Source organism: Strigops habroptila, chromosome Z (genome assembly GCF_004027225.2).
Source record: "Strigops habroptila isolate Jane chromosome Z, bStrHab1.2.pri, whole genome shotgun sequence".
In the NCBI taxonomy this organism is placed as follows: domain Eukaryota; kingdom Metazoa; phylum Chordata; class Aves; order Psittaciformes; family Psittacidae; genus Strigops; species Strigops habroptila.
The window spans coordinates 60529381-60545746 of record NC_044302.2 but is presented as its reverse complement, the minus strand read 5'-3'; the positions used below and the strand labels follow the sequence as shown (position 1 = coordinate 60545746).

General features: G+C 42.1%; 1 protein-coding gene across 1 annotated transcript in view; it reads right to left on the bottom strand.

Moving 5' to 3' along the window:
* The window catches only part of FRMD3 (FERM domain containing 3), a 142448-nt gene extending 127847 nt beyond the window's left edge, over nucleotides 1-14601 (bottom strand). Inside the window, exon 1 of the mRNA XM_030471029.2 lies at nucleotides 14446-14601. Within this exon, the coding sequence (XP_030326889.1) occupies nucleotides 14446-14544 (99 nt within the window). The 5' untranslated portion in view covers nucleotides 14545-14601. The remainder of the gene's footprint in view (nucleotides 1-14445) is intronic.
* Nucleotides 14602-16366: the final 1765 nt, after the last annotated feature.

Sequence of the window (16366 nt, the reverse complement as noted above, 5' to 3'; positions counted from 1 at the left end):
ACCCTCTCTTTTAACAGCAGCTTTTATCCTTAAAATCCAGATATACACCTCACAGCATTCCCTGTAGGAACACTATAAATAGACATGGGATGTACCCAGGGCACAAAAATCAGACTTTTAAACATTTTTCATTCACTCAACAGAAAGCATGTTACATGTGGGATTTGTAGTCATAGTTCACATCCTTATAAGCAATCTTCACCATTTTTGATCTCCCAACATAAAGAACAAAATTAGAATACCAGCATATGCTCTATTATGTTTGGACCATTAACAAGGTGAAGGATGTCATCAATATTACAGCAGATCTGGCACCAGTTAAACTGAATCTGCATAGATGAAGGAGCAATCATTAAGGCTTTACAGATTCACTTTCCTCAAGAGTGTCAAAAATCCATCCCACATGCCCTCAAGTGCTGGAGTTCAGTCTGATTTCTGATTTAGCTGAAAGTTGTGTAAAAGCAGACAAAACATTACCCATTGACTACGTGCCTGAGACAGCCTTGTGTGCTGTTTATTCTACTGAGTGCATAAAATATCTTGCGGTCATGAAACGTGACAGAATGATGTTTACTTTGAACAGAAATATACTATTATCTTGTTCATAAAGCAGAAACCTCTCAGCAAGAAAATTCAACTCATGATATTTCTGCAGAGAAATACTGCTAGAGGACCCCAGTGCACCTTTGGATGGACAGTATTTTCCGTTTCATTTCCCTCTTCTTTTAAGCGTATGGTTAGCTGTTCTATTTCAGGAATGCATGGGAAGGCTACATAGCTCAAAATGAGAAAAAGAATATTCTGTAGAAGCAGATCCAATTTTAATTACAAAGCAATATCAAATCCGTATGGACACAATAGGAAAACAGAATTCGTTATACTGGCTTCCCCCTGGATTCATAACCTTTTTTCATCATTCAGCCTGCAGGATAAAACACTCACAATCCTCCTCCAGCAAACACTTTCTGCATAAGCAGTGAATCCTCTGGAGACAGAGGAGGCAGAGAGAGGTTAGAAAATTCAGTTCCTTCTGTATCTCTCAGAGAAGTGCCAAATATTACGTAGGGCACAAACCAGCTCTGCAGGTTCACCATGAACATAGCTCTTCTTGTCTTGCCTGTGTACTGTCAAGTCAGCAAATTAGGAATTTCAAAAAGGATTTACATGTCACTGTGACTTCCTGCTTGTTCTTTAAAAAAATAGAAACTAGGAATAGAGGGTAAAAGAGCCACTTTGATGCAGTGAACAGAAAAAAGAAGTTCCTTCCTCAACAGATTATCCATGTAGCCAAGTCTGAAAGCAAAGAGGCTTGCTTCATAGAGGAAAAGGGTAATACAAATAATTCTAGTAGCGCTGAGACAGGCAGCCAATAAGAAAACCACAGAGACCAGTTTGGGGCACAAGGGAAGCAAAGACAAAACAGGTGTAATTAGCAACCTGCCTGGACATCAAGAAGAATATATTACCTCTTGGACCATACCTGCCAACACCTGGTGGAGTTTTCATCTTTCTTGAAGAACCACCGAAGCACAGCTTGGCTAAGCAGAAGGGCACCAAAATCATTATTACAAATCAGTGCTCTCAAAATGACCAAAAGCTCCACCTGTAGATGGTGGGGAGAAGAAGGAAGAAGGGCATGGAACCTAAATCCACATCTGCATCTTCCCTTTAATTTCCTATCAATAAAAGATACAGCTAGCCAGAGCTCTTGCAAGCAAGTTAATGGAAATGCATCAGACGCAATGAAAGTTCTTACATTCTCAAATTACCCGCTATATATATGGAAAACTGAAAAGGAAATACAACTCTCTTGTGGTTTTGGACTACAATGATAGCCCTGATCACAAGGCAACAACAGCTTAAATATTCACAGAATAAAAAAGGACTATAAAAAGATATATGTTGGAGCTATGAATAAAAAAAATTCAGTTTGTGTCTATTTTTTTCAGGACATGAGATATCAACTCTCTATTTTTCCTCCTGACAGAAAACTATGTATCATTATGTACCATTTCTTGTAAACAAGACGGGATGCGTAAATAAATCCTAGGGGGAAAAAAAAAAAAAATTAAAGATGTGAATATTCATGCAGAAGAGTATGCTAGCGGTGCTAAGAGTTTTAACAGGAAAGTCATCTAGGGAGGAAGGGAGGTTTAGTTTTCAAAAATCATTTGTTTCCCACCGCTATAGGAAAACCCCTGCAGGACATAGAAACATTTCCATTCTTCCTGAACCACACCAGTATCACTCAAGATTTCACATAACAACACAAATGTAATGAATGGGCAAAAATCTGTACTGTGCAGACTGAAAGTGGTGGATCTCAATTTAAAAATACATAAATTCGTTTAAGGCTTTGAAAAAGGCAGAAAAAAAAAAAATAATATGAGTTGAAAGGGGTCAGTCTAGCAGACCATGAAAATAAAGATTTTTCTGATTTTAAAATTGATGAAAAGAAATTAAATTGGCAAGAATAAATTAGTTAATGAGTACGAAGGTGAAAAAACTGAAGTTTCCAAGGTACAACCTGGTTTTTATAAAGAGTTTCTGAATAACAGAAGAAAACAAAAAACAGGTACGAACACTGGAAGGGTGTAGACAATACTGCCATCTTCGCTGCAATGCACCACATAACCAATGAACACAGCTGGAGTCTTGCTCTCTTCCCCACACATACCAGCACCCAACCCTGGGATTTCTTCTCCTACAGTAGTATTTTCCCCCCTTTTACTTAAGTTAAAACTCAGGCCAACTATACGGATTACTTTGTACATTTTCATCATCACAACATGAATTAAGGACTCCCTTATGGTATTTTCCCTGAAATTATCCCATAAACTCTCCTGGGCAAAATACAAACCAGCCTCTGATTCTCAATAAGCTACAGGATGAAAATTGCTACTTATTTGGTGCATGTAATCCATGCACAAAAATAACCAAAACTGTTGTGAACGTGCTGTCCTGAAACTGTGCAGATTACTGTTCATTTTTCACTTAGGTGTGCCACTCTTTTTGCTTTAATGCCCACAAGCCAGCAGCATCGTTTGGTTTGGGGACTGACAATTCCTGCTCAAGTCTTTTCTGCTCTGGTAACTGTAAAGTCCCAACTGCCAGACGGTATGAGAAAACTAATCTGGAAATCCTGGCAACATGAATGGATTCTCCAGTCAAAACATAAAAGCCTCCCTGGATCTGCACCTAGCAACTGGCAGGGGCGCCGCAAGCTGATGGAGCGATTTCATGTGAACAGCTGAGTCCGCATGCTGAATCACTCACGGCACCATCTGTAAAAGCCTCTGCTGTTTCCTCCCTTTTCCCAGGATGAAGCTAAAGAAAGTTCACGCAGAGCAGGAGCAAATAGGGTCTGTGTGTTTGGTACACTCCATCTATTGGCACACTGAGCATCTCGAGGTCACCTTGAAGTCAGCTAAATTCAGGCTGGCACTGCACAGCTTCAGAGTTCAGCTCACATCCCAGGTAACTATCCCATCTAACACAAGAGCAATCATCACTCTCTGACTGCGCAGTATTTATCTTTGTTACCCAATTTTAAACTAACAAAGTGAAAGTGAAGGATCACCTGTCTTTTACTCTGAAAAGCCTGCGGAAATAGGATTAAAAATATGTTCTGTAGCATCTCTGTGGAGTGCATAGAGCACACCATAGAGCATCTCATCTGCATTTTTGCAATTACTGTTCAAATAAACAACCATGTCTCATTTCTCACTCCACTATAGGGCTTGGAGATAGTGTCTGTAAAAATAACAACAAAAAACCACCACTAACTGATGTCCTGATCCTGCAGAATACTTCTGTATTACTCTCCTGATAAGAGCATAAAAAAAAAAAAAAAAAAAAAAAAAAAAACAAGAACCTGTCATCCCAGAAGAGATTACAGGCTCAAATCCAAGACTGCAGCCACAGATCCTAAGCACAGCTATTTCGTACACACCTTCTAAAACCAGTGCTGCTCCTACTACCAAATGTTTCAGATGGCCCGCACAATACTTCAGATTTTCTACTTAGAAGGACAGCGTTATGAACACAGTTATCATTTCACATGGTTTAGTATCTGAACTGTAAATTATATCTTTAGTCATTCACAGGATCTTTTTTTTTTTTTTTTTTTTTGAAAACAGAAATTGCATATAACACTAAAACTACTAAAACCCTCCAAGCATTTTGGGGTGTTGAAATACACCACCTCTGGAGCAAACTGCGAGGGCATTCCCTGCCAAAATTCCCAATTAGCGTTCTTGCTGACCAATTCCCAGCCATTGCGTGGCAGATAGAAGGATCCAGGATCCATTCCCAAAAGGCAGTTCACACACAGAAACTCTGTTTCGGAGACAAAAATGTTAGACAAGCTTCCAAGCCTGGAAATAATGCAAATACACCATTACAGTCTGAACTTTATGTATGATTTTCCACAGGATTTTACCATTAACTTGAAGTTGTTTGTGACTGCTTTTTGTTCTTTTATATTTAATAAATTATTAAGTCCCATTGTAATGTCTTCTCATACTGTTTGGGTTTGGGGTCCTAAGGGAATTATTTGTTTATTTGTTTTAATTTTGAATCCCATTTCTTTTTTGATTCTGTTGCAGATAGATGAAAGACCAAAAAAAGCAGGCATACAGACTGATTGTATCAAAAAGGTTTTACGCAGTATTGGCAGAAATACTCAAAGTGATTTTTGCAACATATGCCCTTTTATAGGAAGTTTACACATTACAACATCAGGACAAAAAATGGCCAGGTGCAAATCTTGACTCTTTTTTAAGGCACAATTCTCTTGCAAAGAGAATTGCTATGGGGAAAATATCATTGTGAGATAATATATTTCTAAGAAGCAAAGCATGTCTTCAATCCAGATTGTTTACTTCTTCCTGGGCTTCAAGCAAACAAGGGAAAAATAACAAGTGTTTTTAATGAAGATGTTGACTCACTTAACATTTTTCCAGAGGAAGCCTTTAAAGAGCAATCATTTTGCAGCCACTTAATACTTAAGTTTCTTACTGAAACTATCTTGAATGGCTGGATTTCCAGTTATTGCAGGAGTTGTTTCTGTTTGCAAACCCTTCTACTGAAAAAGAACTCATGGTATATAACCCATACCTTCTCATTTCTGGCTGTGACCAATGTTGAAAAATTTTACACATACACTTAACCTTATACAGATTGGTATGAAATATTTTATCTCAAGTTTCCATCATTATTTTCAGTCAGGGGAAACTTTTCCTCTAAATGTAACAGTACTAAAACATCAGTGTTCATTCTTCATCCCTGGGTCCTCCCTAATCGAGTTTCTCAGTAACTCACATGAAGAGCAACCATGAATAAGATGATTTACTACTACATTGTAATGTAAATTACTATTCACACTTGGTCTACTGCTGCCATAATTAATCATTACCTGGAGAACAACATATATCTCAAATGGCAAGGGATGATTACCAACACACCTCCATCACACCTCCATCAAAGACAATGTGTTAAACCCTGAAAAGATGAAAACAGGAAAGCTTTTACGGACTGAATACCTGTAGCTGGAAAGGATAAAATACATAGCAGAGGAGTAATGGAAGAAAAGTGTTTGGAGGCTTTTTTTGTTTAGGTTGGGGTTTTTTTTGTTTTCTTTGGGGGGGAAGGTGTTTTGGGGGGGCATTCTTTGTTTTATGACATTAAGGAAAGAATTTAATTACTGCTGAATTATCCCAATTACGTTTTCACTATCAGACAAGGCATTAAAACAAAGTAAGAACAAGGTAATCCGATGTGAACAAAAAGATGATTTGTAATGTTTAGAATGGGTCTCAGCAAGCAAGACTAGGGAAAAAAATGAGGCTGTACTTAAGCAAACAATGAAGGAACAGGTAGCAGCCTCAGCTGAAGGAAGAACTATGAGGAGATAGTTTCCATATGCAGCAGAGAAAGACACAGCAGAAGTTATCTGGCAACAGCTTGACTTTAACAGGAAAAGGAGAGAAAGATGTTACAAATGTTATGAACCTTGCCAAGAGGTTGATATTATCCACACTGGGAAGTGAAAGGGGAGTACAAAAAGAGAGAGAAAGAATAAGGAAAAGACGAAGAGAGCCATTTTCAGTATGTTTGACTTAATAAACCAAAATACGCAGAAGGACAGAGACCTGTGCTACAGAAAACAAGCATTTTATTACAGAATTACTCTCCAGTCCTCCCAAGCCACCTGCTTTTTTTGAGGGAGAACTAAAAAATCAGCTGTAATTTCTCCCATTCTTTACCCTAAGTGTTTAATCCTCGAGATTTTAGTGTACTGTCTGTTCCAAGGGACCAGCAACAATCAGCAACAAACAGGCAAAATCCAGACTTACAATTTCACCTTCCCGTAGAAAAGCCACTAATTTTTTCTTTTGTTAAAGGTAATTTGGGGAGCATTGATATACATCATTAAATCATTCCTGACCTATACAGAAAATTCAATCTAAGCAAATACAAGCAAAATAATATAGTATTTGCTCACCAATTACCCATTTTGGCTCTAATCTTTGGCCAATTAATTTTGCCAAATGATTGCTTCTCAGCTGCCCACTATATTACATCTGTATCAGTGCACTGAAGATGCCTAGGCAGATGAGGACATTTCAAGGTGTGAGAAGTCTAAGTCTCATGAGGTGTCAAAAGCCCTTTCAAGAAGAAAGAGTGTATGACATTCCTGCAAGCAGAAAGCATCCTGTATCTCAGAGGAGCCACGTTCCACCTCTTGAGATCAAACCCACGATTTGCAGTTTGGAGATCTAAGCTATGCTGCATGGTATTATTGATTTTTCCAGCTGCTTTTTATTATTACTACAGCTCCACCTCTACTGTTCAGCCAGCATCCAAATATGCGCAACAGTAAAGAATGCAAAAATTTGCATTCAAAGCTGTGATAAAAACAAACGGTGGGTAAAAGTGAAAAGATTATACTTACATTTTTAATCAGTAACTATCCTTTTTAGCTTGCCGCTGTTAACTAGCTAACTTTGTCTGAGGATACCTGCATTTTTCACATTTTTTTCCTCCACACTACACCACCAGGCCTCACTAATATATTAAGACACCATCTACACTGTTTGTACTTACTGAAATACATGTTCATCTTTGACCCTGGATCAGACAAGTCCTTAAGCACACATCTAAGTTCCCCCACCTTTGTTTACGAGCAATCAAAACGTGAATTACAATGTCAGTTGCAAAACACAGGAAATCCACAGTTAAAATAAAAGGCAAGATCATCACCATTAGAATAGAGAATTTACAGACTTTGTTCATTAATCAGACAACATGGAGTGTGGAATAAAACTAATTCAACATCATTAATAACTTGTATCCAACATAAAAGCAGTTCAGTAGATATTGGATAAAATTCTGCATAAGCCAACTCTGTAAGTATTTTTGTTTAAGAAAAACAAGAAGGAACAAAGTTTGTGAATTGGTAGCAACATGTAAGCATGACAAATATGTGTGTGTCTTTACCCTACCAAAGATATAGAAACCAATATTAAGCAAATGCTGACCTTCACAAATACTTACCAAAATCCATCAAGACAATTACTTTTTTAATTTGTAATGAGAACTCGCAGCACCCTAGTAACTTTCTAGTAGCACTTTCTATTCGTTTCCTTTTCAGCCCTGGAAGGAGCTAACAGCACATCAATAAGTGCTATTAAAAAGAAAACAAGTTACTGCAAATTTAATCAAACGCACAAAATGACAACAGAGGTAGCTTTAACCCACAGGCTTAGCTTAATTAGAGAGGCTTTTCATCTGCAGCTGTCACCAAGAGTACCTTTTGTAACTGTACAATTAGAGGCTCAAGCAGTAAGTTAGGCATACAAGCCCTAGTATGCAGTTTCCAACATGTGTCAACAGAACACAGCACAGAATCTATCCTAACTTGCATCTCCTTCGTTATCTCATCTTACTATTTTGGACTGTTACAGCATCATCCCAGCAGCTCAAGGCATTTGCTGTTTACAGTTCTGACAACGCTTACAGGATAAATATATATTCACTAAATCTCCTGCCTGCTGTCTATGTAATCCCTTAACCTTTCCCTTTCCGCAGCTATGGTTCTCTGCTGCCTTCTCATTTCTGGCCTCTCTGCTCTTTTCATGCTCATGCTGCCTTTCCTTTCCCACTTCTTTTTTCAAATTGTTGACATTCCGCGTATCTTCACACTGAGATTTATGGTCACTATTCTTTTATTTCACAGCCTTCTTCAGCATGCTGTTTTGGTTTTTACACTTTATTAAGGGATGGTAATGTTAAGGAGATGTTAAAAAGAGTTCTTTGGTTAGCAGATTTCTATTAAATTTAGCATCTGCCTGCGAGAAGCAGACCAAGCAGAAAACATTAAGCAAGAAGGCAAGTTTCAAGTCATCAATGTGCTACAAAAAGACCTAGACAGGATAGGACACAATTAAAAGAGGGAGGGGGGAAAAAATCAAGCAAGTAAATTTTTAGCCAAACTAAAGGAAGCAGTATTCATTCAAACTGCACAGAAACTGCTTCTGAATTAAGAGAAAAAAAAACCTACAAGGCCATCTTACACTATTTGACCACCAGTGGCAGAGAATGAGCCTTCTCAGATTTTGTCACCCTCATTTTGACTTTGGCAAACAAAAAGGTAAAAGGTCTAAGAACAGACCACAAGTAAAACAAAACTTTCCTCTGCTTGTTTTCTTCCTGACTTCAAAACGAGTTTTTAAAATTATGTCTTCTCCTTGCTCAGAAGCTAGACACACATAGAAAATCAAGCTAGTTCTTCTAAACGATAATCAAATAATTAGTTGGGTGTATTAAACAAAAAAACAGTAGTATAGCAAGGGGATTTTGGGGGATACTTATACTGGTTTTTGTTTGGGAAAGCTCATACAAAGCAAAATCTGCATCATTATAAAGGCCTGCTTATCACACAATTTTACATATGGGTTGAGGCACAAGAAGATTCAGTCATACGGTACTTCTACAAACAAACATGCAGACAACAAAGTTCGCTACCACTGTCAATAACAAGTTCCAGCTGAGAAAAACCTCATTCATGACAACTTTATCTTTGGTTTTGCATAGCTTGACCTCGGCAGCTGAAGAAGTAACACTTTTATTAATTTCAAAATTTAGTAATACATTAAATACAACATTTTTCAAGAGTGAGCTTTTAATTTTGTATTAACCTCTTATAAATAAATACATTTTGAGTTATAATGGTTACTAATACACATTTATATTTTTAAAAAATTAAAGAAACAGTAGCAGTAGTCACTTCAGTTAAATGAGGTACACTTAAGCCCACACCTTAAAGCATGCCAGTGGCACCACTGCACCCAAGGGGTACTTACATATTTAATAGCACCCTATCATGTTGGCAGTTAACTTTACTCAGAACTGAAATAAGCACAAATAATCTTACAGAATAAACCAGGAAAATAAATAAATAAATTTATTTATTAATTAATGAAAAAAAAACCAAAACCTAACCTTACTATTTAAGATATTGTGCTGGTTTTGGCTGGGGCAGAGATTGTTTTCTTCACAGTATGTAGTATGCGGCTGTGCTTAGGATTTGTGCTGGAAACAGTGTTGACAACTCAGGGATGGTTTAGTTACTGCTGAGCACATGCTTACACAGAGTCAAGGCCTTTTCTCTCCTCACCCCACCCCACCAGAGAGCACAAGGAGTTGGGAAGGGACTCAGCTGGGACAGCTGTTCCCAACCGACCCATGGAATATCCCATACCATATAATGTCATGCTCAGCAATAAAAGCTGTGCGAAGAAGAGGAAGGGAGGACATTTGGAGTGGTGGTGTTTCTTTTCCCAAGTCGCCATCACACGAGATGGATCCATGCTGTCCTGGAGATGGCTGAACACCTGCCTGCCGATGGAAAGTGGTAAATGAATTCCCTGTTTCGTTCTGCTTCTGTGCACAGCTTTTGCTTTACCTGTTAAGCTGTCTTTATATCAACCCACGAGTTTTCTCACTTTTACCATTGTGATTCTCTCCCCATCCCACTGAAGTGGGTGCGAGTGGCTCTGTGGGCTTAGTTACTAGCTGGGGTTAAACCACAACAAATGTTTAGGCTATTGTTATTAAAAGGTTAATTAAATGTGTGAAGCTACTGCATGAAGCCTGCAAAAATAGGAGTAAAGTGTTCATTATGTCAATGACTCAGAAAATAAGTATCTCATTAGTACCTCCAGAAAGGAGGTCTTCCTGCTGCTCCAGACGCATTTCCAATAATTTCGAAGACCTACTTCCCCCAGTGCCCTCTTTCAAGCCTTGGTTCTGTGCCTTATCAGGCAGACTGCACAAGCAGGTCACCTCTCTCTCTTGCACATGGAAACAAACAGTGGCCGCTGGCCCCCCGGGCTGTTTTTCATAACCTCTCAGTTTTAGCATTGCCACTATGACTTCACCGTACTGCTGCTGTAAGACTGCCCCAACATACAGCTCCCAGAGAGGTCTCACAAACAAACAAAAACCATGGGAAAATAAATGTCATCACAAGAATTAGTTAAGCATCCCAGCCCTTTCCTGTGTCTGTCACCACTTCAGCTAATTTGCAGTAACGAATTCTCTCAGATGAAGAGGACAACACACTGAATCTTGACCTTTGAGTTGCAAACCTAGCCTAGAGCAACTTGGCGACCTACATGGCAGCTGCACAGCTCGATAACTAGTTGGCTGGAGTCTGCAAATGCAAATCCCCACAACACCCCATATGTTGTCACTACACTGTTTGCTATAAAATTTAATTTCCAAAAGCAGGCTTTATTAACCTGTTGGCTTGCTGAAAGACTGCTTTGAAAGAACTTTCATGGTAAAAAGAAAAATTGATTTTATTTTCCTTCCTAAACACTATAAAATTTATACCAGGAGAAAGGGGAAAAAACAAAACAAAACAAAACAAACAAACAAAAAAACCAAAAACCCAACCACATACATATGCAGCACCTAAGTAGATCTGCTCTTGCCTTCTTTTCCTAGAACCACATCCCAGTGTTTCAGCTGAGTAACACACACTTCTGGTTGCACATTTTGCAGGGCCAAAGACGTACAGTGCATCCACAAAGACTTTAATTAGCTGACATCACCGCGCTGAAGTGGTACTGAGGCCCTCCGATACTAGCCTATGTGTGCAAGCCAACTGCTGGAAAGACATACTTGAAAAAGTAAGGTTTGGCAAAACTTAGTGTGCTAAAATTCAGCAAATCATCAGCTACATATGTCACCATTCAGACTAGCTGCGTATCTCCCCTCCTTTCCCCCTGAAAATGCATAGCTAGAATTTCAGTCATCACTGTTTTTTACTGCATCCCATGTCCTTAAAAGAATCTGTTGGCATTTTTCAGTGTTGTAGAATTAGGCTTTCTTATCCTCTTAATGACCAAAACACAGCTGTCTAACATGTTCCAGCTGGCGCAACCCTGGCATCTCTGCTGTTAACCTAGCAGCACATCATCTGGGCTATTTGTCCTGCTGCATATGCACCAATAGGCATATACAAAAGTAACTCACAACTTCTTTTTTTTCCATTCAAAAATAAAATTAGCAAGTTTTGTCCACATCATGAAGTTCAAATAGAGATCTGATTGAGAGGCTACACACAAGAATTGAGATTTGTTAGTCTGGTGTCTTAACAGCTATGCAATTTTAAGAGGATAAATTAATTATACAGCTAAATTATATCTCCTCTATAGATACAGTGATAGGTAAGGGGTAGCTATAGGTAGAATTAAGCAGTTCAAAGCATGTGGCATAGGAAAAAGTGCAAGGTAAGTCAGAACTATGAAATGTCATCACTAATTGCATATTTCTGTTGAAGTGAGCAAGAGCAAAGTAATTCCTCTTCCTAGGACCTGCATTTACATGTTCAGAATTTCAGTACTTAAAAATCCTAGCGGGGGGACCAACCAACCAACCAACCAACCAACAACCTCACCTGGAGCCATTCACACCTTTTAAATATTTCTGGTCAGTGTGCAGACTCAGGAAAACAAATTCTAGATGAGTTTATAACAGAATTCAATTTTCAGTATTACCCTTAGAACTACAATAGTGAAAAAATTTTCAACTGTGGCCTAAAACACTTTTCCCCTGTATACATTACATGTGGGATGAGCCACCAGGACACAATACGATTCAACTGGTTCTGAGCTCATTATCTCACCTTGCACAATGTAACACCTAAAGTAATGACTATTTCTCTCTACCCTGTGGGCATCAAAGGCTGTATTCTTAGCACGTGTAAATCTGTTGAGCACTATAAATCTACAGAGCTGTAATGATACCAGCTCAGATTCTGACTTTAAAATCATCATTGTTTAAAGAGACTAATTTTTAAAGATGCCAAACTGCATTGAGCTCCGAGAAAATACTCGAAGACCATTCTGCTTCTTACCCATTAAGCTATGATCTCTTAACCACGCTATTCATTAACAAGAGCACTAAAATGACACAGGTACAAGTTTCAGTAATTTCCCGTTACTTCCAGGCTGCATACTGTTTGGGTGAAAACTAGTACACAAGTACAGACGGGGAGAGGAGTGTCTGTAGAGCTGCCCTGCAGAAAGGGGCCTGGGGGTGCTGGCTGACAGCAGGCTCAGTGTGAGTCAGCTTGTGCCCTGGCAGCCAGGAGGGCAAACGGCATCCTGGGGTGCATCAAACAAAGCGTCACCAGCTAGTCAAAAGAAGTGATTATCTGCTGTACTCAGCGCTGGTGCAACCTCGTCTCGAGCACTGTGCGCAGTGCTGGGCCCCACAGTTTAAGAAGGATGTGAAAGTCCTTGACTGTGTCCAGAGAAGGGCAACAAAGCTGGTGACAGGGCTGGAAGCCGTGTCCTGTGAGGAGCGGCTGTGGCCTCTGGGTTTGGCTAGGTTGGAGAGAAGGAGGCTGAGCAGTGACCTCATTGCTCTTTGCAGCTTCCCAAGGAAGGGACATGGAAAGGGAGCTGCTGATCTCTTCTCCCTGGGATCCAGCAACAGGACGTGAGGCGATGGTTCAAAGCTGCGCAAGGGGAGGTTCAGACTGGACATAAGGAAGCATTTGTTTACTGAGAGGACAGTCAAACACTGGAATGGGCCGGGCCGATGCCCCAAGCCTCTCAGTGCCTTAAAAAGAGGCATTTGGACAATGCCGTTCATAACATTCTTCAACGTCTGGCCAGCACTAAACTAATCAGGCAGTTGGACTATATGATCATTGTTGGCCCCTTACAGTTCTTCTATTCTATTCTAGTATTCTATTTTAATTTGGTCCAAGCAAAAATGTTGCTTGCATCTCATGGCACTTGATTTTTTTCAGCCATAGTAGGTTTTTGCATAAGACCACCAACTTGATTTAAAGCTGTGGATAATTTATACTACCAGAGACAGAAAGACCTACTATGAGTGACAAACAACGTCCTAAAAGGCCACTCACACCTTCTGATCTGGAAGCCAAGTTCATCTCAGTGATTTTATGTATGCCATGGAAATTTACAACAGAGTAACTTGGTTTCTATCACTTGCAGTTTAAGAATCTGTAAGACTTCCATAACGCATCAGAGTTTGGATCTTGTTAGGACACCTGAAATACCTCTGCTTTCACACGCTACAAACATTGCTGCTCCACCAGAAATCCACAGACTCCTTACTCTTCACACTCTTATTGTTATTAAAGGAATAAAAAGGAACTAAGTAATTAGGAAGAGGAACTACAGCAAGTTGGGCTTTCTTTCCAATAGCACAACTACTATCTCTGAAAATCCTTCCATAAGTTATCTTTTGCCTTGAACGAGAAGGAAAGGGGAGCAGCACTTCATTTTGAACTCTGCCGACCGCCTCGGTAACAGCGTTTCCCCCCATCGGTACGCCGCGGGCCTTGCTCCCGGTGCAGGGCTTTCCTGGCCCCGCAGCGCAGGTCCTCCCGCACACCACCTCCGCCGCAAGAAGCGCCCACCGGGCGCTCCGTTACCACGCTGCGGGACGGAGCAGCCGCCGCCGGGGTCTCCCTCCTCGCCGGGGACCGCCGCTCCCAGAGGTCGCCGCAGCCCAGCGGGCTCCTCCTGGCCGCGGAGATGCCGTGCCAGGGGTGGAGAGCAAGGCGGACCCCGCGGCTCCAGCAGCGGCCGGGCGGACTCCATGCCGTGCCGTGCCGTGCCGTGCCGTGCAGTACAGTGCCGTGGCGCAGAGCCGCGGCGGGAAGCCGCGAGGAAGCCGCGGTTGCCTGCGCCGCAGGTGCGTGGAGCCCAGCGCAGGGAAACGAGGCGTGCGGCATGCTCCCGCCGTCGCCGCGCAGAGCAGCTGCCCGGGCCCTGCGACCGGCTCCGCGCCGGGGGACCGCCGCTCGAGTCCCGGCCCGGGTCTGCGCTCCCGGGCTGGGGTGCCGCTGCCCGCCGAGACGCCCCGCCGCCGCCGCCCCTCGCTCCCCGCCGGCACCTGGATGTGGCAGGAAATCTCGGAGTCGTCCAGCAGCCGTACGGTGCATTTCATCTCCGCGCTCAGCGACCTGATGCTGGAGCTCCGGAACCGGATCATCCCGGCAGCCCGCCCGCCGCCGCCCCTCAAGCAGCCGCAGGGGGCCAGCCTGCAGCGGCGCCCGGCCGACGGCGGCACGGCGCAGCACGGCACAGAACGGCACGGCACGGCGGTGGCGCCGCCCCTCAGCCCCGCGGCGCCCAGCCACCGCCCGCCATCCTCCCACCCGCCGCGGCCGGGGCCGTCGCTGCGTCAGGCTGCGCTCCACTGGCCGGCCTCAGCACCCTCCCGCGCCCGCCCCCGGTACGGCACCTCTCCGCCCTCACCTGCCCTCCCCCGTTCCCCCTCCCCGCCGACCCCAGCTGGGCTCCTGCGGGGCCTCGCGCCGTTGGGCTGCAGGAAAAAGGCAGCCCCAAGGGGGAATGGTCAGCGCGCCTGTTTGCCTTCCCCGCCACGGGCGAGCCGCGCCTGGCTGTGCGTGCAGCTGAGCCAGTGGTACCCGCGTAGCCTCCGGGTACCCCAACACTGCCCTTCGCAGGAGGAGGTCCCTGTGAAATATACATTTATATACAGACGTTTTGTTCTATATATTACAGAAGTTAGCACAGGAGATGGGTGTGCTGTAAGGAAACAGAAGAAAACATAATGCAACTTCATATAAGAGTGCAAGTCTTGGAAACTTGTTTCCTCAGGGGAAAAGAACAGTGCATTAGGGAGGAGCAGTCTCACCCTGTTTGTTGTCTAAGCCTTGAAACAGGGATTAGCACTGTGTTGGGAAAGAAGCACTTCCCTTTTCACTCTGAAATGAGACACAGCCAGTGCACAATGGGATGTGGCTGAAAGTCTACAAAGAGAAAAATAGTGTTGACAGCCGCACACAAGGTGTATTTCAGTCATTTTGCCTCGCTGTCCATGGTCACCTGTAAGCTTCCAAATTTTGAAAGTAGTTCTGTGTGAATGTAATGTTCTTTGAAAATCCAGTGGAAAAGCCTAAACACTGCTACTCCTGTAATTTCTTCCTTTGGCTTCCTGCTGGAGTGCTAACAGCAGGAAATACAGACAACAACAAACAAATGAGAAATGTATAATGGTCACTACCATCAGCTAATAAATATGCAAAGCCCTTTAATGTGGAACATAAAAGAAAGAATGTAAGTATATGTTTCTTGTAAATGATAAATGCTTCCAAATGTATAATGAAGAGTGAAGCAAACCAGTGAGTACTTAAAACAGATCATTCACCTCAATAGCCACAGTCAGCCTCAAAGTTTAGAATAAGGTCCCTATCAGCCACAACACCTGCTGCAGACACACACTCATCAATAGTAAAATAACATTTTTTGTCCTACAGTCCTGCAGCATGGGAACTCAATAGGGGCAGGATTTCAGCCCACATGTGGATTGACTCTCAGGCAACACAGATTTTCCTGCTTACAGTAGAGAATGAATCTTTTCTTCCTAAGCTGACTATTTTACCTTTCCCTTCAGTCTCTACAGCACACCTTTCTCCATTCAAAAGGGGAACTAGAACAGGGAGCTGAGCCAGATGAAGCTTCAGGGACCAGGTAAAAGCCTACCACTCCACCAAGAGGGGAGTTTTGCTTGACTGTTTGGATGCTGTGGAGAGGAATGAGTTACAGACACAGTGATGACTGCAGCATGAAATTCACATCTCCAAACAGACTGTTACACAGCAAGTGTGAGCTGGTGTGTACCAGCAGCAGCACAGCTGTAGGAGCACAGACTTCAGCAGAATTTTACTTGCCCACTTTAAAGACAGGTCACTCATGTCTTTTTGTCACTTTCTTTGCTTCTGTGATACACCACACCATGTAGACTTGAGATGCCTGAGAGCTCTGTGAGACAAGTAACAGATTTCTAT